This window comes from Capricornis sumatraensis, chromosome 3 (assembly GCF_032405125.1).
Source record: "Capricornis sumatraensis isolate serow.1 chromosome 3, serow.2, whole genome shotgun sequence".
Classification (NCBI taxonomy): Eukaryota; Metazoa; Chordata; class Mammalia; order Artiodactyla; family Bovidae; genus Capricornis; species Capricornis sumatraensis.
In genome coordinates this window covers 41,561,726-41,587,485 of record NC_091071.1, presented here as the reverse complement: position 1 = coordinate 41,587,485, position 25,760 = coordinate 41,561,726, and the positions used below count along the sequence as shown (strand labels likewise).

Genomic DNA, 25,760 nt, shown 5'->3' with positions numbered 1-25,760 from the left:
CTGGCCACACTCCCCAAGCCCTGCATTCCTGCCAACTCGGGGGCCCGTGGGGTGGTGCTACCCACAGAGCACGGCAGGACCTGCAGTCTCCCGGCAGAAACCCAGGAAGACCCAAGCCCGTGGGGCCCCAGGAATCCTGCGCCTTCTGGGGTGTCTCCATGCATGCTGGGGAGTGAGGGCCGGCCTGCAGGGCACTGTGGCCCTCCAGTCACTAGCAGGAACACCAGTGCCGACATCCTGGACACCCGCTGGGTACCCACAGCCAGCATGGGAGGCATGATGGGTGGAGGTGCGAGGCGGCATCTGGCAGAGACCACGGGTGAGGACACAGGCCCGAGGCAGCTAGTGCAGCTGCGGGAGACGAGACCCGCCGGCGTGCGCAGCCGACACCCAGATTATGTGACCGCCACTTACCAAAGGAGTACCTGAAAGACAAGAGGAGAAGAGCTGTCACCAAACAGCTTCTAATTAATGCATTGCTTTACCTGCAAAAGAAAGACTGACGCACTGTCTCCAAACAGAACGGGCACAGGTTACAGAGGTCAGAGGTCACATTACTGGGCCACAAGGAAGAAGGGCCCTCAGGTGGCAGAGCAGAGCGGAAGCTAGGGGGAGAGCGGCCTTCAGAGGTCTCAGTGGAGGTGAACCTGAGGAAAATCTGCACTCAAGTGTCTGAGTGGAGGGCTCGCTGAGGCGCACCTGCCCTGGGCGTCTGAGTGCAGGTGAGGTGAGGGGAGACCTGCACTTGTTTACTGAACCTGGGGCACACCTTAGGTCCCCAGGTAACCGTCACTGACAGGAGTTTCTTACTGGCCCCACCGCACAGTCGCACTGCAGGGCTATGCCCACAGCAGGGGATGAGTAAGTATGTTTGGAAAAGTACATGTAACGCTCTTCACCCCTGAACAACCTGGCGCCAGCTGGGCTGTTGCTTCTGCAGTGGAGTGGTTTTTCTTAGAGGTTTGGTGAGAAGCCTGTGTAGATGGGGCGCATGCAATTCTGATCCCCGTTCAAAGATCACCTGCGCTTGGTTTCAATGCAAAGATTTCCTTCAAGCACCATGAAAATGTCCTACCCCAGAATCATTCATTTCAAATGACACCCCGTTCCGCTGAGCACAGATTATCAGAAAAGCAGCCCTAAGGGGAGGACGTGTCACACATGCCTTCCCTGAGGGAGTTCCCTGTGCCCTGAGGAGGACACACGTGTGTGAACCCCAGGTCACGGGAGGGAGCCCCACGATGTAACATGAGTGGACCCAGGACACTCCTCACACCACGAATCCTCTCCTCCAGTCAACACAATGCCAGCACGCAGACCCCAGGATAAAGGACACGACTGCCCGGCTCAGCGACTGCCCAGGAAGTGAGAGGACCAGGCACTGGCCTTGGCTGCACCACGGATAAGCCACACGCCTGTTCGGTGGTGGCAGCTGGATGCGGAGGCCACAGGTGTCCCCAGCCGTGTGAGGCACAGACAGGACACAGAGAGCGGTGCCGAGGGTGAGTGGGGACGCAGGCTGAGGAAACGTTTTAGAGGTAGATGGTGGCTATTCTTGCACAAGTTAAATAGTTACACTTCGTGGTATGTAAATAGAGATGCTTTAAGACAAACATTTGTTCGATGAAGTACTGACACGTGAAAGGACAGGGAGTCCGAGATTTGCAAGCCCCCAATAAGGGGAGGGCAGGTCCGAGGGGATCCCAAGCGCCTGCTTCCTACACCAGGCACCTTCCCCCAGAGAAGGTAGGACACAGACCCCATCAGCCTGGCAACCAGGCACGCAGTGAGGCCAGGGGCCCTTCCTCACGGAGTTGGGGTGCTCCTCCATCCAGCCTGAGAGAGGCGGGCTTCCCACAGGGAACACCGCTTGGAGGAGGAAGACAGGAAACGGCTTGAGCTCTCTGCTGAGCAGGAGCCTGAGTTTCCACAGTAAACCCTTTACAACAGCCAGTCACACGCTGCCTGATGGAAGAAGTAAGTTCTCCCAATAAGTGACACTGGTGAGCAGAGGAGAGGAAGGGGCTGACTGTCCGAACCTCACGGAGTGGATGCTACCGGTGTCCCTCAGAACCAGCTGGAGGAGCCTGGGAGCTGACAGGGCCGCTGGCCGGCCCGGACCCCGCCCACAGCTGGGCCGCGAGAGCATCCCTCTGTGGATTTGATGACAGGCCTCTGCTGAGGGCGCTAGGAAACGCCTTCTCGTAACTGCACCTATTCTGAATTTTAAATCTCAAGGCTGCCTGATACAAGGTTTTTAAATATAGGGAGTTACATCTAATTACGTGAAAAGATAAAAGGTATTCATTAGACTTTTACAGCTTTTACTGTATTTTTAACAGCTGGAACTTATGTTAGAAGAGGTGGCCATTCACAGAACGAGTTTGGGGGATGGTCTATTGTTCTGGTTTTTAAAGAAACTCAGGTGCACCCTATTCTAAGAGATTCCGATTTTGCTCCCAAATGGTTTGTGTTAGCGCCTCACCTCCAACTGTCTGCTAGAGACAACACTGCCACTGCCACCGAAGGTGGCCCACAGGCCACTGACCACTCATCTCCAAGGGAAGGAAGGCAGAGAACTGAGGAGGGGGAGCCCCCCAACCCCACTTCTGTGTATGCAGCCCTTGGCCTCAAGTCACCCAGAGGCCTTTGCACCAGGTGACTGGAACACTGAACCGGGTTCCCGGCGATGTTTCACTTTGTAGGAGGGCATCAGGGATAAATATTTTATCTGCTCTCCCCTGGCTGGTGGCAGGGGGCGAGGGGGGGCCGCGTTGAATCTGCATAACTTTCCCACTTCCTGCCTGTGCAGAGGAGCACTTCTCCACTCGGGAAGCAGGTGGACGGGAATTTCTAACAAAGTGGGTTCTTTCAGGCTAAGCCTGTGAGCGCCCCTGTAGACAGCTGAACAGGAGCAGCGCCGGACGGGGAGGCCAGAGGAGCTAAAGCAGCAGCCTGGCCACGTAGCCAGTGGGTGGAGGCCCCTCCTCCCCAGGCCGAGGAACACAGGAGTCACCTTGGCACAGAAGGCCAGGTCCAGCGCCGTCGGCGGGAGCAGAGAAGGCTCATGCCACGTCCGATGACCACGGGCAGTAGGGAGCCACCATTCCCGCAAGGCCGTGGGGTGTCCCCATGGGGACAGGGCCCCACTGCACAGCCATGCGGTGGGGATGGCACTGTGCTGCTGCCCAGACCTCAAAAAACCATAGCATCAAATCCACTTCTCCACATCAAATCCATCTACACCGGGGCTGCAGGCAGGAGAGCCTGGATGTCTTGGCATCTCAGGCCAAGATAAAGTTTTTCTCCTTAGCGGCCACGATGCAGGGGTCCCTCCGCACCTCTGCGGCCCTCGGGCACCAGCTCCCAGCCCTTTGAAGCCGATCCTTCGTCCCTTCTGCCAGAGGCGAGTGCCAAGGCGGCTTCCTCTGTAGGAAGGGACTCCCGGAGCGCCCAACCTCGCTCCAAGTTTCCAGAGATAATCCTTTCTTCCTTGTGGGGGCCGGGAAGATGGGGAGCGGGGAGGGTGGCCACACGCCGCCTTAAGCACAACAAAGAAGCCCTTCAGGATTCCTGCCACAGCCAAGCACAGACAACAGAACCAGAAACCCAGCCTCTGGGGGAGCTGACACTAACTGAGAAGCCTGGGGCCAAAGGGACAACTCAGGCTTCCCATGCATCTGAGCAGGACAGCACTGGGCCGGTCAGTCCCTGTGAGTCACTCGTGTTTTACACAGCAGAAGTCCCTGAGCTCTGGCTCTGTGTCTCTTCAGTGTCCCTGATACCCAGGACACTCAACTCCCCCCATCACACAGTCCCCCAGCACAGGAGGCGGGCAACATGGTCTCAGGTGCGGCCATGATACTCCCAACAGAATCAGAGTTACTCCCGAAGCAGGAGGCTCCTGGGTTTGGGCTGAATGCGATCAACAGTGCCCCCACAGCCTCAGAAAACAGGTGGTCTTTTCTGAACTCATATAAGAAGAGAGTTTGCTCACTCGTTCCTGGCGCCAGGAGGCCTTGCTAGGCTCAGCATAACGCCCCTGGGGCCCCAAGTCACCATGCCTGCCTCCCAGGTGCCCCATCCACCCTCTTACCAGATCTGTCCCACGTTGACCAGGGACATGTAGAGGACCCAGAGGGCAGCCATGAGGACCATATTGGCGCAGCCGGAGACCAGGATGAACGAGGAGATGCCCAGCCCAAGGAGAGCCAGGGCGTCCAGGTTGGCATCCATATGAGACCAGTCCAGCAGCCAGAGGACGGTGGGGGCGTAGCTCAGGGCGTCCCAGCTGACTTGCCCCCCGAAGTGCCGCTGCACGCTCTGCAGGTACGTCCTGCACGGCAGCAGTCCCCTGTCTCCAATCAGCTGCTTGTTCTGATGGAAGGCCACCAAGAATGCCACAACTGGAAGGAAGAGAAGACGGAGCAGTGTGAGCAGGAGCACAGCCGTTTGCGGACGCTTCCTGGACGTGCAGGGCTTGGCCACGGGAGGAGACTGGGCAGGGTCTGAGCAGCAGTTTAGAATCAAAGTGTGGACTCGAGGAGTCTGGGTGTTTCACAAGTCTAGGGAGAGGGTTGAAGACCCGACCCGGAAAGTCACAGGGCACAGGTATATGTGCACATGCCTGTGTGCGCTGCTCCTGCTTGTACACGATGTATATGTGCATATCCGACACGCACGCATCCATATGAAAGATGTAACTGGCTGCATGAAACGGTTAGGTAACCATCCCAGGATGAACTTTGCTTAAAGAAAATTTACAATAATACACGTCGGAAACGTAGAAAGGCCTCAAATCTAAGCTTCTACTTTAAGAAATCAGAAAAAAGAGATTACACAGAAAACAAACATCAGAAAAGACATTTTAAAAAAGAGGTGACTTCAATGAAATCGAGAACAGGAAAAAGAAAATCAAACCATCAAAATTTTATCGTTTTTCGATAAGAAGAATATAATTGATAGAAGTCTAGTCAGAATAACCAAGAAAAGGAGAGAAGACACCAATATCAGGGATGAAAAAAGGGACACTGCTAGAGATTTCACAGACAAAAAGATAATACAGGAGCACTACAAATCTTAGATCATAAATTTGATGACTTAGATGAAACAGACCAATTACTTGAAATACATAAACTACCAAAACTCACAAAGGAAGAAATAAAGATAATACATCATAACCAACCAATTTCATCTCAGAAATGCAAGGCTGGTTCAACTCTCAAAGAACAACCAATGTAATCACCATACTAACAAGCTAAATAAGAAAACCATATGATAGCATCAATAGACACACAACAAAGTACACGAAAGAATTTATTCATTCATGATAAAATTTTTTTTTAGCAAACTAGGAATGGAAGGCTACTTCATCAGTCTGTAAATGGTGGCTACAGAAAACCTACACCCAAGTTCATACTTAGAGATTAATGGCAATACTTTTCCCTGAAGCCTTGAAACAAAGCAAGACTATCTCTTCTGTCATTACTCCTATTAACACTCCATAGGAAATTCTAGCCAGGGCAATGAGGCAAGTATAAAAAATAAGAGTTATATAGATCAGAAAGGAAGGAAGGGAACTGTTTCTGTTAATAGACTGCCTCTGTAGAAAATCCCCCCAAATCAACCAAAATTGAAAAGAAGGAAAAAAAGCCCTCATAGCACTGATAAGTGAGTTTATGAAAGTCACAGAATACAAGACTGACAAACAGAAGTCAGCTGTATTACTACACACCAACGACGAACTACTGTAATCTGAATTTTTAAAAAATCACAACAGCCACCAAACACAGGGTCTAGACTAAAAACACTGACAAAATATACACAGAATCTGTATGTGGAAAACTACAAAACATAATGAAAGAAGTCTAAGGAGATCAAAATAAGTACAAAGATTCATTGCGTTCATGAACTGGAGGAGTCAGCATTATTAAAAAGTCATTTCTCCCCAATCTGATCTAAAGATTCAATGCAATCTCAATCAAAACATCCAGTAAAGTTCTCGCAGACACTGATGAGCTGATTCTAAAATGTGTCTGTAAAAGTAAAGGAACTGGAATAGTCAAAATAATTCTGATAATGAACAAAGTTCAAGGCCTTATTTTACTCAACTTCAAGACTTACTACAGAGCTACGGTCATCAAGACAGTGTGGTATTAGCCAAAGTATAGACATATAAATCAATGGAGGAGAGTATAGAGCCCAGAAGTAGACCTACCCAAAGGATGCAAAGATAGCTTAATGGAGAAAGACAGTCTTTCCAATACGTGGTGCTGGAATAACTGGCCATCACATGCAAAAAAAAAAGAACCTTGATATATAACTCACATCTTATACAAAAATGTATTCAAAAAGGACCAGAGACTTAAGTGTAAAACATAATAGTATAGAACTTCCAAAAGAAAATATAGAAGAAAATGGACGTGACTTGGGTTTGGCAATAAGTTTTTAGATAAGAACAATCAAACCATGATCCATGAAAGAAAAAGCCAGTAAACTCTACCAACTGAGAAAGTTTTACTCTGTACAAGATATTTTTAAAAGAATGAAAAGACGAGTTGCAGATTAGGAAACGTATCTGTAGCTCACATATCTGATGAAAGACTTGCATCCAGAATACTCAAAGCACCATTAAAACTCAACAAGCAAACAGACAACCCAGGTTTTCAAAGGGCAGAAGATCTGAGCAGATGCTGAAAGTCATCTGCTTCACACAGAGGATCCACAGATGGCAAATAAACACATGAAAAGATGCTCAATATCATTTGTTGTTGGGGAAACGCCAATTAAAACCACAATGCAATATCATCACACACCTATCATAACAGCCAAAATCCGAGAAACTGAAAATACCAAATGCTCCAGAGGATTCAGAACAAGGGGAACTCTCATTCCCTGCTGGTGGGACACACACGGTCCAGTCACTCTAGAGGACAGTTTGGCAGTTTCTCATAAAGTTAAACACAGATTTACCAAGAACCCAGCAATTATACTCTTAGGTATTCACCCAAGTGAACTGAAAACTTAGATTTACACAAAAGCCTACGTGTTCATAATTGCTAAAACTGGAAACATAGATGTCCCTCAGTGTTGGAATACGTAAACAAACTGTGGTGCGTTAGGGAGCATCAATGGAATGTTGATTCACTCAACAGCATGGGAGGACCTCCAGGCCGTGTTGCTGAGTAAAGGAAGCAGACCCAAAGGCTCCTGGGAAAGGCGGACCCCGGGGCCAAACACGGTCAGAGCGTGCCAGGCACTGGTGTGGGGAGCAGTTGGTGACACGCCCCGGGGGACTCTGAAGGGATGGCACTGTTCTGTCCAGTCCTGGGGTGATGGACGACTATGCATCTGTCAAAACCCATAAAACTGTACATCACAAAACAGGAACCTTATCTAAACTATCAAAACAACCTAGCCAGGACCCCAGGGGATGCCAGGCTAGAGTGCAGAGCAGGATACGTGAGTGCAACTCTGTTGCTAACGTACAACGTGGCCAGGCGGCATGGAAGGCACGTGGCCAGGCAGCATGGAAGGCAGGAGGGAGGGCTGGCCTAATTAACTTTGGAAATCGTTTTGAGTAAAACTATGAAATGTAAGGTCAAAGACAAAGGGCTCTGTAGAGAAACACCGGAGTCTTAAGTGGGGGTAGGCTCAGACGTGAGACTCCTGCCCAAGTTCTGGATGAACTCCTCTGGCCCTGCCCAGGCTGCAGACTCCAGGCCCGTGTCTATGCAGACACCCCGATGGGCCCAACACGCACCCCGTGGGAATCACCAACCCGCTGTGACCCCCAGCTCAGGCCAGAGCCTGAAGCTAAACGAGGATTCAGTGGAGGAGCTGAGCTCCTCCCCGGCCCCCAGGAGGGCTCTCCCCAGACCCACAGCCTGTCCAGTCACCAGAGGACCCCAGACGAGCCCAGCCTGAGGGGCATTCACCAAACACAGGGCCAGGCCTGCTCAGAACGCCAAGGTCACGAAGAGCAGGGAAGCCTAGAGATGCCGCAGCCCCGAGGGGACAGAGGAGCTGTGACGGCGTTGCAGTGCAGAGACCCGACAGGAAGGGGCGCCAGGGGGAGGCTGAATCGAGGCTGTGGCTTGGTCGCCCGTGTTTCCGGTGTGAGTGTGACAGACGCCTCGAGAAGCCGCTAGGGGCTCGGGGTCCAGGGACTTGCTCGGTGGTGACAGCTTTTCTGTAAACATGAGGCTTCCCCACACCTGAGGTGTGGACGCCTTCCTGGCTTGTGAGGAGCTCTGGCCCCTGTGTGGGCGTGTGTGGTGGTCGGGGACAGCTCCATGGGTCCCAGTCTAGTTCTTGTGCCCAGGCTGAAGCAGCTGGACGAGGAGAACGTGAGCTGAGGTCCTGCACGCCCTGCCTGGAGGCCAACATCGAGCGCCTGGAGGAGGTGAGCTGCCCGCCGGCTCCCTGCGCTCTTCCCAGGGTACCTGCAGGCCGCCGTGACCTAAGACAGGGCTGCCAAGAAGGGGGAGCTGCCTGTAGGGGGCACGGCTGGCCACAGGGTGTACCTGCCAGCAGGAGCAGACTGGTGACCCGGGAGCCAGGACAGGCGTGGCCCTCCCTTTGCTAGAAGGTGAGGTGCTGCCCGGTTCCTGGGGCTTAGATTAGGGGCCTCGCAGGTGGGCAGTCTCTGACCTGAGTGTCACACCCACGGGCTGGGGTGCCGAGTGCAGGGGTGAGGACACAGGTGGAAAAGCGTCTTGCGGTGGCACAGAGCAATGACAGAGACTGAAAACAGTCAAGGGAAGTTTATGGAGGAGGAGCCGCTCCTGGAAGACAGAAGCCAGAGGTGTTACACACCATCCCCACTGCAGGAGCTCTCAGGGAGACGCACAGACACGCAGGACAACGGCACTAAGAACCCCGTCAGCTGTGCAGGGGGTGCGGAAGCTTAAGGCCCATCACTCAGCCTCCTGGTGGGTTACACTCAACATCAGGTGGAAGGTGTGGACCCCATGGCCTTGTGGGAAGTTCCTGGGACTTAAGAGATCCTGAGGTTGCTGGCAGTCCCCAGGAGACCTGCAGCCTCCAGAAGAGACCAACCCAGGGTGCTGCCTACTTGCCAGCCATCTCAACCAGGGACCCTCCTCCCGAGGATGGTAAACTGGTTCCTCAGGGCGGCTGACAAACTCCACTACTACTCCACATAGTGAGAAAAGGTAGGTGGAGAAAAATTTCATGCGCCAAAGCAACTCACTCTGTGTTCAGCGCCAGGCTTAAATTATTTGCCTGATCCAGCGGTTCAGAACGGTTTCCTTCAAAGCCAGCCAGGCTCCCTGGAGGCAGAGCTGGTTCTATAAGCTGTGCTCTCTGTGCGAGGAGCCAGCGGGCTTTTCCCACTGTTAACGGCGCCGGTTTAAAGGTCTATTAAAGGCTCGCAGATTAACACTGTCTTGACTTCATCTTTCCCTAAGTGACAGCTCAAACGTTTAGAATGCCTGTTTAATCCCGTGGAGGATAGAGCATAGCAGCAAGACCTCTTTTTACAGTAACTTAGATCACTGGAGAACAGACGAGAGTCGCGGCTGAGTTCCCGCCCCGCCTCGGACCGGGCCCCGGGTGCCCACTCCGGGTTGGCAGAGGTCGCTGGGCAGAGAGCAGCACGCGCGGCCCCTTCGAAGGCGTGTGCGGAAGCGACTCAGAAATCACGCGGGGACGCCCGGGGCCCAGCGCCCTCCGGACCCGCTGGGACCGCGGTGCCCACGGGCCGAGGCCACTCTGCCGGTGGCTGCCCCCAGCCCCGCCGGCCCCGCGCTGCCACGTTCGATCGCGAGCTCAGTTTGGCGTCGGGTGCCACTGCTGGTCTCGGGGGTTTGCGCCCCTCCGCGTGTGGGGCCCGGGGCGGGGCGCGCACACACGCTGGGGGGCCCCGGGCGCCCAGCCGTACTCTGGGGGCGGCCCGGTGGGCGAGGCCGGCGCGGGGCGCGCGGCTCTCCACCTGCTCCCGCCCGGCTCGGGCCGCGCCCTGCAGGTGAGTCCACACTTGCTGCCCCGGCACCAAAGCTGCGGGGCCGCAGTCACCGCCTCGGCTCTGGTCAGCGCGGGATCGGCAGGGGGACCCGGTGGCTCGGCCGCGAACATGCCTCGGGGGCGCCCTGGGAGTGGCGGAGGGGGCGCGCGCGCAGGGGCCACACTAGGGGCCTGGCCCCGCGGACTCACAATAAACGAAAGCGAGGGCCCTCAGGAGCACGATCCTGGTCAGCCAGAAAGTGCCCGCGCGGAGGCGGGCCGGGCGGCCCTTGAGGTCGCGCCCCTGCCCCGCCGAAGCCTCGGGCTCCGGGTCCCCAGCCCCAGCCTTGCGTCTCCTCAGCGACTCCCTGGGCGCCGCCATCGCTGGGCCAGCATGGCGCATGCGCGGGGGCGCCGCGAGTCACGCCCCGCCGCGAGGCCCCGCCCACACCTGAGGCCAGGCTCGCCGGCCGGGGGCGAGCTCCTGACCCGTTGCAGCGCGCTCCCCCAGGCCCCGCAGCGTGAGCGCGTGGGAGCCTGGAGAGCTGCGCACCACCCCCGCCACCCGCCTGTTCATTCACTGCCTCGGCCACCGTTGCAGGGGCCTCCTGGGCAGTCCCCTGCCTAGGCGCCCGCCCTCCGGGACCCTTACGGTAGAGAGGGCAGAAAGGCACTTCAGAAGCAGAAATGCAACGTGGAAAAGGTGATTGGAAAGCACGAATCTGACCGCAGGCCTGGTCCGCGTCCTCAGTGGCTGAGATGTGGGCATCGGAGGCCGCCGGTGGGTCCTGCGCTCCCGCCGCGGGCCCTGGCTGTGTGCGGACGACTGGAGCAGCTGCTTCGCCCAAGGGCTCCAGGGGTGTGTACAGGTGCGGCACAGGCGTCTCCTGCCCAGCGCGCCATCTCTGCCGTCTGAGGAGGGCGCTGGGGGGACCCTGACACAGCTAGTGAGGGACAGTGTGGGCTGCGGCTGACCCTAATAATCTCAGACCCTCCAGCTTCCTTGCCCTCCCCCCGGCCCCAAGCCCACAGCTCTGAACTGGACAGCAAAGCCCCCTTAGACAGTCAGTGCTCCTACTGGCCCTCCAGCCACAGGGGACAGTGGTGGGCTGAGGATTCAGAGGAGGGAAGAACTTACTGACCAGCGAATGACCCAAGCATCACCCCAGCAAGGACACCAGCAATGCTACCTTCTGAGGACACAGGAGAGGTGCCTCTGAGCAGGTGGAGTCGCAGGCATTCCTCAGAGCAAACAAGAGGTGTGCGAAAGGGCAGGGGTAGAGCCTTTGGGGTTACTGGGTAAACTGTGGAGCACTTGAAAGGAAATGATTGAGACAGGTGTGGGTTTTTTTTATTCACTTGTTAGAGCTCTTTATGTATTAAAGATCCTCTTTAGGGCTTCCCTGGTGGCCCAGATGGTAAAGAATCTGCCTGCAATGCAGGAGGCCTGGGTTTGATCCCTGGGTTGGAAAGGTGCTCTGGAGAAGAGAATGGCAACCCACTCCAGTATTCTTGCCTGGAGAATTCCATGGACAGAGGAACCTGGCAGGCTACAGTCCATGGGGTCACAAAGAGGGACTAACACATACACACATATTGCTTGAGATTTTATTTTAGACTATCTTTCCATTCCAAAGTGGAAGTAGAACAGTGTTCTCAATTTATAAACAGATCACAGTCCATGAGGTATAGCTCTCATTGTAACTAATTATTCCCTGAGCATATGCAGTTTTGTGTTGCTCACTGAGAATTCAAAGGTAAATATGAAACAGGTCTTGATCTTGAAAGAATTCACAGTCTAGCCAGGGGGGGAGAACCACCTAGTCATACCATGTGAAATGCCCCCCACACATGCCCAGATGAGTGTGGTGAATTTTGTCAAGAAAGATCCTCTTCTTCTATGTATGTTACAAATGCTCATTCTGGGTTTTTTATGTCTTATTCCTAGTGTTTGGTGTGTTACCAATAGTTATGTGGTCAAATGACCAGTTTTTCTGGCTTGTTTAATTCTATCTTCACCACCCGTCGTGTGGACTCCATGAGGAGAGGGGCTGCCTCTGAACAGAGGCTCTCCCAGATACGCTTGATGAGCAACTTCTGGACCCCCCGCCCCAGCCTCCACTGTTGGTGTCGATAGCATTTTGAGCGACTGAGCTGAACTGGGCTTCCCTGGTGGCTCAGTGATAAAGAACCCACATGCAATGCAGGAGACTCGGGTTCAAAATCCCTGGCTTGGGAAGATGTCCTGGAGAAGGAGATGGCTACCCACTCCAGTGTTCGTGCCTGGAGAATTCTACAGACAGAGGAGCCACAGCCCACGGAGTTGCAAAGAGCTGGACACAGCTGGATGGCTGAGCATCTGTACACACGTGCGTCTTACAGTGTGTGTCTCTTTTAAAAGGCTCCCTTTTCTTTCCCATGAAAAGCCTTCAGACCTCGTCTGTAGAGTAGCACCTCTAAGAGTTCCGACAGAGGTGTAGTCACCCGCAAGCTGGAGAGCCCCCAGCAGGGAAGCACGTGCCCGAGGACCTGGTCAGGCCCTGCTTCCAGGTCCTTCCACAGGAACCCACACACAGCACTTCCCCCATCCTGCCTTGTCACCCCCCGCAGTGGGCGATGAGCCCACGCAGCCATCTGGGGAGAGCGGGGGAGAGTCCAGCGTCCCTGGGTCCTCGCCGAGTGCTCTGAGCGGTGGGAGTAGCGCAGGGGCCGGGGTCGAGGAGGGCCACGCTGCTGTCAGGTGGAACCCCAGGCGCTGCCTTTCAGGTGGGGATGGAACCACAAAGGGCTCTTTGTCCTCAGCCTACCCTGGCCGGCGCTGCATTGTCCCCCCGCCCCCAGAAGGGCACAATGGGACATTGTGCAGAGCAGAAAAGGGCCCCTTGTCCAGCCTCCAGCTCCCGGGGCTCTGGGCTCCCTCCTCGGGTCTGCCCAGGGTGGGCGAGGCCACCAGAGAGTTCTTCTTGGAGCTCATGTTCTCATGTCCCCTCCAGGGTCCTCCTTCCTGAGCTGACCATAGAGGTCCAGTCCATCTGAGAGTCTAGAATCTCCATGGGAATGAATGCTGTCGAGCAGGACCTGGCCGTAGAAAGGCCAGCCAGAGTCAAGTTCTCACCTGTTTCAACCTGAATTTAATAAAATGTGCACTGGTGTATTATTCAGCCATAAAACAAGAGATAGGTACTGGTGTACAACATAGACGTACCCTGAAAATATGTGCAGTGAGAGAATTCAGACACATAAAGCTACGTATTATATGAGACCATTCATATGAAACGCCCAGAGGAAGTCCATCCACAGAGAAAGTAAGTGGACCAGGGGCTCCCAGGGAGTGGTGTGGGGGGTGAGACTGCTCACAGGGGCAGGGTTTCCTTGTGGGATGAGGGAAACATTCTATAGAGAGGTGGTGCAGAACATGGCGAGTGTACAATATGCTACTGAATTGTACGCCTAAACATACTTACTTCTACACTATGTGGGTTTCACAAAAAAAAAAAAAAAAAAAAACTGCTCTGGTCCTAGTTTCAGAATCAATTAAAAAGGCACTGCTTTACCAGTCACAATAGGTCTTGTCATTTATACTAAACTTATATCTTGATCTATATTGTTGTTACTGAGTCACTCAGTCTCTTGGTGACCCCATGGACTGTAGCACACCAGGCCTGTCCATCACCAACTCCCAGAGCTTGCTCAAACTCATGTCCATTGAGTCGGTGATGCCATCCAACCATCTCATCTTCTGTTGTCTCCTTCTCTTCCTGCCTTCAATCTTTCCCAGCGTCAGGGTCTTTTCCAATGAGCTGGCTCTTCACATCAGGTGGCCAAAGTATTGGGAGTGGCTAACAGTTGTAAAACTATATTAGATATTATTGTGACCCACTCAGAAACAAACCTTTTTCTGCAACCATGAGCCACAGGCCATGGGCCTGGTGCTGGATGGCGCTCTGAGGTGCCTTCTCTGGTTCCCCAGCTCACGCCTGCACGAGCATTGATGGAGCTCGCCAACGCCAGGGCCTGGAGAGGCTCCTGAACCCACATTTACAAGCAAATAACTGTATGAAAATAAGTCAAAAAGATACGAGAGAGGCCAGAGGTGCTGAGAAGAGGCCTGACTGCCCTCTGGGCTGGCTGCAGGAAGATCCGGAGCCAACCCCTCCTGGACAGAACCAGAAAGGGCCCAGAAAGAAGGGGAGGAGAGAACAGGGGCCCCCTGAGAAGAGCCATCAGCTAGAGATAGGCTGGGGTCCTGGGAACCCTGGGGTGGGCCTGGAGCCGGGGCGCAAGGCTCATGCCTGGCGGTGCTCCCAGCAGCTGCAGGGCGGCTCCACGGAGGGTGGGCCACGTCGGCACCTCGTCCAGCTGTCCCCGGGCACCCGGGCTGGGCAGCCCCCACTGCATCAGGGCAACTGTCCCTGACATGCCTTTGCAGCTGTCTCTGGCACCCACAAGAACCCAGCTTGCACCCGAATCTAATCGTGCACCCTTCATTTACCCCAATTTTTCATGTCTTGACATCTGCTGACAGGAGGGGCAGGACCTGCTGGCGCTAACATCTGTCACTGTCTTCTGGAGGTGGTCAGTGTGCGCCAGCCCCACTTCGTCCAGCGGCCAAAAGCCCCTGGTGAGGCTGGCAAGTGCGGGAAGGGGTGGGCGAGCAGGTGCGGGCCATTTGTGGTGGTTCTGGAACAGTGACTCACGGGCGGCTGTTCTGCTTGGCTTGCCGTCTCCTGTCCCTGTGGCTCGGGCAGTCTACCCTGCACCCCTAGAGGAGCCCAGCCCTGGGCGGCCCTGCAGGGCGGTGGGACATGACTACTGCCAGGCAGAATGGGCAGAAAATTACCCTCTCTGGCTGTACAGCCCTGGAGGGAAGAGAACAGACAGTTAAGCTCTTCTTGTGGAATCACATTCTGAATGGGAAAAAGTCTTGGAAACCTTCAAGGTCGCAATCAGGACCCCCATAGGTGAATCTGGCCCATGGGACTGTATCAGTTACCAAACCCTACAGTAATGCCACATAACAAACAGCTTCAAAGCCACAGGTCGCTGTCAGTGGGCAGTACTCCCCAGCCGCCTGGCTCAGGCGCCTTACAGCCTCCCCCATAGCGGCCTCCACGCCCGCCTCCCTGCCTGGCTCCTGAAGGGACCTGCCTCCAGGGCCCCTGATGTGGCCCAGACCTCGGGGTGCTGAGGGCTGGGCGGGGGGACCTGTGTCCAGGGCCACCCCTTGCCTGGTTGTGCCTTCCTGTGACTCTCGCCCAGTGGTGAAAGCAGAGTCTGCATTTCTGGAAGGGGCGAGCAGCACTGCTGTCACGGGCTCTCCTGCAGGACGCCCAGTGGACCTGCCCACGGGCGACGTGCCCGGAGAGCAGCCAGCTTCCTGTGACAGAGTTCACAGGGAGGACGCAAGACACGTGGTGTGCTGTCCGCGGCACACCCAGCATCCTACGGAGCAGGGTCACTCCCACAGGTGTCACGGGCCCCGTGCTGCCCAGAGTAATTCCAGAACTTGCCCGAGCTAGAGGCCAGAGGATGGCATCAGGACCTGCGGCTGGGAGCACCCTCCTTGAAGGGGCCCCGATGCCCCCTGGGGGAGCCCCACAGCCCCCCAGGGCAGGAGGCCGGGCGGGGCCGAGCCTGCAACTCCCGTTCACAGGCCGGCTGGGACATCTCCAGCCACACCTCCTGGAATGCTTTGCAGGCCAAGCCTCTGCAGGGCCAACTCCATGAGCGTCATCTGCTGTCCCAGCGCCAACGCAGGTCTGGCCTGGAAGCCCTGGAAGTGTTTGCAGAACAAGTGACAAAACACATGACACTCACCCCCGACCTAAACTCACAGACCTGCTCAGTGGCCACAGGGGCTCTCCGTTTCTCGACAACAGTGTTGAAAGCTGCGGGAGACCGCCTCTAACCTCTCAGGTTGATTCTCCAGTGGACGCCCAGGGGTTCCATGGTCAAAGCCTGCGGAGTCGGTACATCCAGGCCCCTTGGCACTCAGCTCCACACAGCCTGCACAGGGCCCCGTGTCCAGGGGCTTCAGAGAGGGAGCAGCGGCCCAGCCGTTAGGAGGCTGCGATCCATCTGCCCCCGGGCCCCCAGCTACCTCCTCTGATGACTGGCTGGCACCCCACTCATGCCTGGCCAGGGAGCCTATTCCTTCTCAAGCTGACACCAGGTGACTGGGCGGCGACCACCAGTGTGAGCAGCAAAGCTGGCCCCCATCTCGAAGTCCTGGGGCCCCGGGTACAGGAGCAGGCGGCTGCCGCTCGTATCCTGCATGCGTCCCACCAGGAAGAGGGTGAGCCGGCTGCTGCCCCACCAGACCCGGAGGCCCCGAGGGCTCTGCCTCAGCCTGGTGCCCCAGAGGCAAGGCTCTGCCTCGCCCGCGTCTGAGCACCTCCCACCTCCCTGCAGGAGAACCACAACCCCCCAGCATCTTCCCCTGGAGAACACAGTGGCTAAACCCCCTTCACCGTGCTCAGAAAGACAAACACCTGAGAGAAAATCTGTGACAGAGTGTGCTTTAACTTGCCTTGGACACTGGTGGGTCTGTGAAAACTTCCAGAGGTGTCTTGGGCCCGGCCAGCAGGAGCCCCTTACTAGGAAAGGGGATTTTCTCTGTGACGCGTCTACTTCCAGCCATGCTGGCCCACCCTAGGCTCACCTGACACAGGCTGGTGCTGAGCGGTTCAACTTGGACAAAGTGCGTGCTCTGTTGCTCAGTCAGGTTCGACTCTGTGACCCCATGGACTAGTCCACCAGGCTCCTCTGTCCATGGGATTTCCCAGGCAAGAATACTGGAGTAGGTTGCCAGTTCCTTCTCCAGGGGATCTTTCCAACCCAGGGATCAAACCAGCATCTCCTGGGTCTCCTGCATTGGCAGGAGGATTCTTTACCCACTGAAGCACCTGGGAAGCCCAACTTGGACAAGTGAGTGAGTGAAAGTCGCTCAGTCGTGTCTGACTCTGTGACCCCATGGACTATACAGTCCACAGAACTGTCCAGGCCAGAATACTGGAGTGGGTAGCCTTTTCCTTGTCCAGGGGATCTTCCCAACCCAGGGAGTGATCCCAGGTCTCCCGCATTGCAGGCAGATTCTTTATCAGCTGAGCCTCAAGGGAAGCCCAACTTGGACAAGAAGCCTCATTAAATCAGAGAGTCAAGCTTGGAGGGAAAAGCATAGCTCTTGGCAGCCTGTTTGGGCTCAGAAAGCTGTTTTTCTGAAGTCAGTTTCAATTGGTCTCCTCCTGCAGGTGGATTGAGGAAGTCCCTCCAGTCCCATCTCTGGGGTCCCAGGGGCGAGGGACCAGAATAGGGCTGGGGTCCGGAGATCCAGGAGTCCAGTGGCAAGCAGAGCCCTTCTGCAGGGACAGGGGGTGGATTTACCAGCTGATGGGAGGGGCCATCCAGAGGCAGGCAGAGCCCAATGCCTCCTCGGCGCCCAGTTACTCCAGGAGAGATGCTGCTGCCCCTGGCCAGACCCCCTGGGGCTCCCTCTACCCCGGGGACCCTGCCTGAAGGCGGCTTTGGGAGCAGAATCACCCTCTTCCCACCATCGGAGACCTAACGGCTGTGGATGGAGCCAGCTCCAAGCCTGCTGGCTGGAGAGAGACGGACCGGGCACAGCCGGAGGCTCGGGGACCCAGGGTTGGGGGGTGGTGAGCGGAGGCAGAGCAGAGACCGCAGTTGTCCCGACATACCTGTGCACGCATCTCACCGGGCAGACACTGAGCGCGGGGGCCCATCTCCTTGGGTTGAGCATCGTCCCTCCCCAAAGAAGAACGGCCACAGCACGGGGCTCCCACTGGCAGCCGGCAGGCACCCCCAGATGCTGTGGGTTTATTCTTCAGGAGGCCTTGGAGCTGGTGACAAGGCACAGAGGGATAGCCTGGGCTGGGCCCTGTGACTGGAGGCCGGGAGGCACCTGAAGAGGTGCCCGCCGGAAGCAGCGATTGCTCAGGACTGGCGCCAACCACGGGAGGCCCCGAACATCCTGCCCTACGGGCAGAGACGGGAAGATCCAGGTGTGACCTTCTAGAGTCCTCCACACAGAGTGACAAGGGCCACCACTACCCACCCCGGGGGGACACCGGTCCAACCCAGGGGTCAGTTTCCACCCAGACCAGAACTTCCACAGCAGTTGGCAACGATGCTGGGGAGGGGGGCTGAGCATAAGTCTTGGCTCCGAGCTCCAAGGGTCTGTCACCAGGGATGCTGGAGCCCTGGGGCGCCTGTCTTCTCTCTCCAGGACCTGGTGGGCTAGGATGAGGCTGCCTCCACGAGGCCTCTGCTCAGAGCTGCCCCCTCATATCTGGCCTGGGCGTTTGGTGTCTGCAGCCCGGCCAGTAATTAAAAGTACCAATTAATCCCTGAGGTTCAGCTGGGGTTCCCAGGATGTCATGCCAACTGCCTCGGGCCGCTTGCCAGGAGGCCCAGGCCGGGGCTGCGGACACAGAGGAAACACGGCCGCTGGAGCTCAGGGGCCCACATGGCCGGCCCCCCAGGCCAACTATAGACATGGTTTCCCTGACCGTCGGCGAGAAGAGCCAGCCAGGGGATGGGCGGGGACAGGCAGGGTGCCCTTCTCTGCAGTGGCCTGGGACCCTCAGCAGCCCATTCAGACAGGGACTTCCCAAGCAGGTCCGGCAGCTGCGGTGGGTGGGCTGGGGGGTCTCTGGACCTGGAAGGGTTGCCCTGCAGCTCTCTAGCCCTCTGCTGGCAGGCCTCATAGGCACGGGGGCGCGTGGCAGCCCACACCCACTTTTCTGCAGGGCCCTGGAGTCTCTGCCAGGGGATGCAGGCCCAGAAACCTTGCTTACATCAGTGTTCCCAGGCTGATGGTCGAGGGTCAGGGTCCTGCTCCAAACCTGGCCCTTCAGATCATCTCCCTGAAACGGCACAGCCCACTCCGTAAAGGTGCAGCGTGTGGACTGGGGTGGGCGGGACAGGAAGAGCTAAGAGAAGGTGGGGGCCAGGAGGGGAACTGGGAGCCGCCCCCACCTCGCTGTGTTCACAGACCACTGGTGCTTTTTGCTGCCCTGAGGCCTTGGCACATGCTCCGTGTCCCCTCCCCATCATGCTCTTTCCTCTCTGATCAGTTGGAAGCTTCAGGCCTCATCTTGTCACCTCCTCAGAGCTGCCTTCCTGGACCACCCCGCCCACACCCATGCCCACCCGTGGTGAGTTCTCAAAGCTTGGTGTGTTGGCCCTCCTCAGACGCCAGCACCTTCTGGGCTGGGACTGTGTGTTGCCCAGAAAGGCCACCGCACACAGTGGGTGCCTCATCAGTACAGGAACCAGCTGTGGCCCCGCCTCCTCTGCAGGCCTCATCCCGGGTCCACTCAGGGGCTGCCTGGCAGCTCAGGAGACGAACCCAGGTCAGCACCATGGGTGGGGCTGGAGTGCACCCGGAGAATTTTACAGCCTTCACGCCAGCCAGGGGGCTTTGGGGGCACTTCTGGGCATCAGCAGCCGGGAAGAGCCGAGCGTGGGCAGGGGTCTGCTGCTCCGTCGCGGGGAACAGTGGCCTGCACATACGTGACAAGCTGCCCACAGCACTGTGTCAGTCCTGGCCACTGCAGCCCGGGGGTGCCCAGGGTGGCCACATGCCACACGCTGTGGCCTGGGTCAGGCACTGGGCTCCTCTAGCTCAGCCTATTTTCCTCCAGGGGCCCCAGTGGTCACTGGTCTGTGTCCTAGCTGTGCGGCGCCCCTCCACGGGTCGGTGGGAGCAGAGAGAGGCCACCCTGCCCAGTGTGCCCAGTGCAGCCTGGGCTCCATTCTTCTCTTCATGGAAACACAGACCTGGTGCCCAAGGGCACACCCAATACAGGGGGGTGGGATACGGTCCCTAGGGCAGGTCTGTCATCCCCGCTGCCTTCCCCCTACGTCAACCCCGTGTCTACAGGGTGCCTGGGTCCCTATGGGCCAGAAGTCCAGCGGTTGCCCTAGGGTACCCCCCCCCCCCCCCGCTTGGGCCTCTGGCTTTAGGGTGGGGCCCCAAGAGGAGGGCAGGGCCTCAGGAGGGAAGCCACCAAGACAAGCGGAATGTGACTCTGCAGAGATGGGCAGGCGACGGGAGGGGAAGCTCGGGGACAGGCCCCTCTGGAGGCCGGCTCTCCCTCCATCGTTGGGGCCTTCTCCAGCGCCCTTAGAGCAAGGCGCCTCACTCAGGGTGCTTTCCTGGGAGACTGGAGGTCAGGGTCACTGACCGGGTCAAGTGGGGCAGCCCGTCCCTGACCCAAAGGTGCCGGGGACCTGCCTCTGGGCCCTGGTGCCAGCAGCTCCAGATGTGAGGCTGTGGGGTCCAGGCAGCCCCCGGCACCCTATTGGTGTCTGCCTGAAACTAGGTCTTCTCCAAGGCCAAGTGTGCAGAATCCTCATTTCTAAGGGGGTCACAGCCCAGATGCTCGGGCTCTGTGGGTAGGAAGGGGGAGGGACCAGGCACTGGGGGCACCGTCTGGCTAAGGGAGTGGGGAGAGGGCAAGAGGCTCTCCCTCCAAGGGTCAGAGGCTCAGTGGCAGCCCTCAAATTGGTAAAATTGCATCACCGACTTTCAATTTGGAGTTAACCAACCAGCCCCTTCCACTCCTTAGGCTGCACCGCTGCTAGTCAGGGAATCATGACCCGAACCGGAGGTGCGTGGTTGGGGACTGGGCACCCTTGCCTTGGGTCACTCGGGTCGGGCGGGCCACAAGTTCGGAGACAGGCGCGTTCAGAGCTGGCTGCCCAAGGGGTGCAGTCTGGCGAAGCCTGGGCGGCTGGTCCGTCGTCTCAGGGCGGGTTTGGCGAAAGAATCCGAGCCGCCCTCGGGGACCGCCGGGCCCGCGGCCAACTCGCGGGGGCGGCCTCGGGCGGGGACTCGGAGCCGCGGCCCGGCGCTTGCCTCCGGGGAAATGTCCCCTCTCCGACCCCGCAGTCCCCACCACGGCGGCACACCCCGCCCCCTTCTCTCCTTGGCTGGCGCGCCCACCTCCTCCACTCCAGGCGCCCGGAGCGACCTCCGCCTCCGCCAGACCACCCAGGACCGCCCCGCCGGACGGCCCCGGTGCCCCCAACCCCCGGATTACGTCCGGAAAGGCCCTGGGCCCCCGCGTCCGGCCACGCCATCCGCCAGGCCGCCCTAGGGACTCGGCAGCGAGGGTCAGCCCAGGCCCGGCCCAGCGCTCCCGCCCACTTTGGCCGCCTCTGCTCCCGCGGCCGCGCCCCCGCCGCACTTTCCACGCCGGGACGGGACCGGTCCTGAGGTCGCCCAGCTCCGAGCCGTGTCCCCTGAGCGCGCGTTACCTGGACGTGCGCGGCGTGCAGACTGGCGCGCGGGAGGCTCCTCCACTTCGCGCCGGCCTTGCGGGCGGGGAGCCGACCACCGCCCTGGGCCGCAGGCTGGCGGGCAGTTGACCCCGGCGCCTCTGGCCTGTGGGCAAGACGTCGGGGCTCGACGCAGGCCTGGGAGGGAGGTGGCGGGGGCGGCTTCTGAGGGCCCGCCTCCTCGCGCAGCGGGCAGCGGGGGCAGGGGCCTGGGGGCTGGGCCCGGGGCCCGGACGCGCCAGCAGAGGGAGCGCCGCCGAGCACCCCGGCAGGCACAGGGCGCCCCGAGCGCCCGGCGCTCCCCGCCGCTGCCCCCTTCCCCTTCCCTCCCCGTCTGGAAGAGGGGCCCGCGGCGTGATGCACAGTCCGGCCTCCGATCCTCGGCTGCCGGGCGCGCCGGCCCCACGTGGTGCGGCGCCAGGCGGGGCGGGCGGGGGCGCCGCGGGAATCGCGGCGCTTTCTTTAAGGTGGGGGGAGGGGGCAGGGGGCGGCCAAGCTCCGCCCCCGGCGACAGTAGGGTGCGTGCCGGCCAATGGGGAGCCGGGCGGAGGGCGGAGCCTTGTGGCCGCTGCTTAAAGAAACTTGTTGCGGGTCGCCCCGCGGGGACCGATCTCCGGCGGCAGCGGCGGCTGTGAGCGGGCTGGGGTCGGGTCACCGCACGGCAACTTCGGATCCCAGAGCGGCTGCAGCGCAGCGGCCATCGACCCGGTGCGCTTCCCTGGTGCGCGCTTGTCCGCGCGCGGCCCCGATGCTGGACATGAGCGAGGCCCGCGCCCAGCCGCCCTGCAGCCCGTCTGGCACTGCGAGCTCCATGTCGCACGTGGAGGACTCGGACTCGGATGCGCCGCCCTCGCCCACCGGTTCCGAGGGTCTGGGCCGCGCGGCGGGCGCGGGGGGCGGCGGCCGGGGCGACGCTGCCGAGGCGGCGGATGAGCGCTTCCCTGCCTGCATCCGCGACGCCGTGTCGCAGGTGCTCAAGGGCTACGACTGGAGCCTGGTGCCCATGCCCGTGCGTGGCGGCGGCGGCGGCGCGCTCAAGGCCAAGCCGCACGTGAAGCGGCCCATGAACGCCTTCATGGTGTGGGCGCAGGCGGCGCGCCGCAAGCTGGCGGATCAGTACCCGCACCTGCACAACGCCGAGCTCAGCAAGACCCTGGGCAAGCTGTGGCGGTGAGTGCCTGTCCTCAGGCTGGGGGCGGGGACCGGGCCCTGGGGTGCCTGGAGCTGGGAGGTGGCGCAGCGCCCGGCCTCGGCCCTTCTCCCAGTGGCTGTTCCCAGGGCGAGTCCTAGTGGAAAAACCCGATCTGGCCAGCCGGGTCGGGTGCGGGGTACAGGACAGACTGGGCAGGCAGAGGGCAGCGGGAGGAGTGTGCGCCGGAGAACATGCCTGGAGTCCAGAAACAAGCCCCTCTAGGCCATGACTGGCAGGCTGAGTTAGGGGACCTCAGCTGTGAATGGCCCCAGAGCCTGGAGGCCTGTCCCTCCCAGTGGAAAGTGGCCTCTTTGTAGAAGCAGGACCCATCTCTGGAGGTGCCCTCTCCTTGGTAATGACGCCCGAACCACCCCAATGCAGGAGTCTAGAGGCAGATGGAAGGGTGTGGTTTGCCCACCGGCATCTCCCTGCAGCTTCTCCCTCTTCTCCACCTCTGCACCCTCAGCGGGGGCAGAGGAGAACTCAGAGGGTGTTCAGCGCGGTTGCCCACGCTGGCGTGGTGAGTCTGGCCATTCTGTAGAAAGTAGCTGCCCTACGGCGGTAGTGGGCCTCGGCGACAGTACTGCTGTTGGTTCGGGACAGCCCACCCCCACCAAATGCTATTGGGCTTGACAGTGGACGGCTTTGGGGTCAGGGCGCTGGTCCCCTTTCCTGCCCCTCACCTTGCGAGTGGGCACTCAGACCTTGTGTTTGTGTCTTCTGTGCGCCTGCCCCTGTCCAGTTGGTGCTGTGCCCCCAGACCCTGGCCCACAGGCAGTTAGAGGGGAGCTCTGGAAGGGTATGAGGGGCCGGTGTGTGAGCCTCAGTGAGGACCATTGGGTCATGCCAGTGTTTCTGGAGCCCTGGGAAGCCAAGCTGTCCGGAGTCTCAGCTTGGCTCCCAGGAAGCCTCCCTTTGTCCAAGTGTATGCTCAGCTGGGTCCTGGCCTCTGCACCCGCCTGCCTTAGAAAGTCCCAAAGGGAGGGAACAAACAGGCTCGGGGAGGGGAAGTAAGAGGGGGAAGATGGAAGCTGGAGGACCTGAGTCTTTCCTGGCTCATTCCTCCGATCGCCCCTGGCTTACTCCCGCCCATCCTCGGAGCAGGGGCGCACAGCCTAGGGCCCCCACCCCCAGAGAGGCGCAGGCAGGCACACAGCTCCCCTGGACCTCCCAGGCTCATCGGTGCGATGCCGGCCGCCTGCTCATCCCGCCCCTGCCCTCTGTCCCGCAGCCTGCTGAGTGAGAGTGAGAAGCGCCCTTTTGTGGAGGAGGCGGAGCGGCTGCGTGTCCAGCACAAGAAGGACCACCCGGATTACAAGTACCAGCCGCGCCGCAGGAAGAGCGTGAAGACCGGCCAGAGCGACTCCGACTCAGGAGCTGAGCTGGGCCACCACCCGGGCGGCGTGTACAAGACCGACGCCGGCCTGGGGGACGCGCACCATCACAGTGACCACACAGGTGGGCTCCTGGGGCCAGTGAGCAGGTCACAGCCCTCAAGAGAACCAGGCCTTCCCCGGGTCCCCTGAGAAAGCCCCATAGCCCCGAGAGGCAGCTATTCCAACACCAACGGGGCCTGCTCGGCCTCCTCTGACACTGGGCGCCTCAGAGCTCATCCTGGCCCAGTGCCCTGTGACCTGGGCATTTTCTGTCCTTCAGGAAGGCCTTTCTGGTCCCCTGGCCTTTTTACTGGTTCTGACCTCGGGTTCACTTATGCTGCTGGGCTGGTGGTCAGCAGCTCAGTTTCAGGATCAGACTGACCCAGGTGGAATCCCGGCCAGCTGAGCAGTCTCAGTCGAGCTGGCAAAAGCAGTGGGCCTGGGGAGACAGGTTTGGTGTGGACCCTGTGGTTGCCATGGGTGGGGGACTGGGCGCTTCCTCTCCTCCCCACCACCCCCACCTTGGTGGTCACGACGGGGCCTCCCTGGCCCCAGGTCTTCCCCTAGAACAGTGCTTAACGGAATTTCCTTGGCTGCGGAGTGAGGTCTGGGTCTGGCTTTGCTGGAATTTCTGGGAAATATACGGGAACAAAAAGCCGTTGATTCCTACCTGCGGCAGTTAGCGGGGCGGGTTTTCCTTCCATGTGTGTGTCGCCAGCCCAGCCGCCCCCTACAGAAGGGGCATTCATCCTTGAAATGTGCTCTGTCCCCAGGGCAGACCCACGGGCCGCCCACCCCGCCCACCACCCCCAAGACTGACCTGCACCACGGGGGCAAGCAGGAGCTGAAGCTGGAAGGCCGCCGCCTGGTGGACAGTGGGCGTCAGAACATCGACTTCAGCAACGTGGACATCTCCGAGCTAAGCAGTGAGGTCATCGGGAACATGGACACCTTCGATGTCCACGAGTTCGACCAGTACCTGCCCCTCAACGGCCACTCGGCCCTGCCCGCCGAGCCTGGCCAGCCCGCGGCGGCCGGCTCCTATGGGGGCGCGTCCTACTCGCATTCTGGGGCAGCCAGCATCGGGGCATCCCCCGTGTGGGCTCACAAGGGCACGCCGTCGGCCTCCGCGTCGCCCACTGAGGCAGGCCCCCCACGGCCGCACATCAAGACGGAGCAGCTGAGCCCTGGGCACTACGGGGACCAGTCGCACAGCTCCCCGGGCCACGCCGACTACAGCTCCTACAGCGCGCAGGCCAGCGTCACCACCGCCGCCCCTGCCGCGGCCGCCAGCTCCTTCACCAGCTCGCAGTGCGACTACACCGACCTGCAGGCGCCCAGCTACTACGGCCCGTTCCCTGGCTACCCGTCTGGCCTCTACCAGTACCCCTACTTCCACTCGCCCCGCCGGCCCTACGCCTCGCCTCTGCTCGGGGGCTTGTCTGTGCCGCCCGCCCACAGCCCCCCCAGTAACTGGGAGCAGCCCGTGTACACCACCCTGACCAGACCCTGAGGGTGCGGCCGCGGGAGGGGCGCCAGCCGAGGACCTCCTCGCCCCGGCAGAGACACACAGGCCTCCAGGAGCTCGGAAGGTGCAGCGAGGGCAGGAGTCGCGGCTGCGTCAAGTGCCTGCCGAGGTCCATGAGGAGCCAGGCTGTGTGAATGAGCCCCCTCTGCTTCCAGATTCCCAGACCCCCATCCACAGACAAAGCCCTCCTTCCCTTCCCTCTCTTTTTGCGGGGACTGCGGCTTGGAAGCAGGCATGGGAGCCTGGGTGTTGCCTCTCCGTGGCTGCAAAGCGGCAGCCACAGCACAAAAGACAAAAAGAGGGAAGAGGCACGGGGGCTCTGGGCCCCCTGAGCTCCGAGAACCTGGCCAGCCTTGGTACTGAGAACGCGCAGGGCCCACGGATGACGTTCCCG

The 25,760-nt window shown here is 59.2% G+C and overlaps 2 protein-coding genes across 3 annotated transcripts in view; one reads left to right on the top strand and one right to left on the bottom strand.

The window, feature by feature from the left end:
* LMF1 (lipase maturation factor 1) overlaps positions 1-10,369 on the bottom strand; it is a 52,315-nt gene extending 41,946 nt beyond the window's left edge. The window contains exons 1-3 of one of the 2 annotated variants that reach the window (XM_068968244.1): positions 10,177-10,369; positions 4,097-4,406; positions 415-425 (exon numbers count right to left, since the gene is read on the bottom strand). In XM_068968244.1, the coding sequence (XP_068824345.1) occupies positions 415-425; positions 4,097-4,406; positions 10,177-10,369 (514 nt within the window). Of the gene's footprint in view, positions 1-414; positions 426-4,096; positions 4,407-10,176 lie in introns of those variants that run through there. The other variant, XM_068968245.1, reaches the window with a different exon arrangement.
* An 11,649-nt stretch (positions 10,370-22,018) lies between these two features.
* On the top strand, positions 22,019-25,351 carry SOX8 (SRY-box transcription factor 8). Its single transcript, XM_068969402.1, has 3 exons — positions 22,019-22,440; positions 23,694-23,920; positions 24,612-25,351. Exons 1-3 carry the CDS (start codon positions 22,019-22,021, stop codon positions 25,349-25,351), a joined length of 1,389 nt encoding a protein of 462 aa, XP_068825503.1.
* The last annotated feature ends 409 nt before the right edge of the window (positions 25,352-25,760 follow it).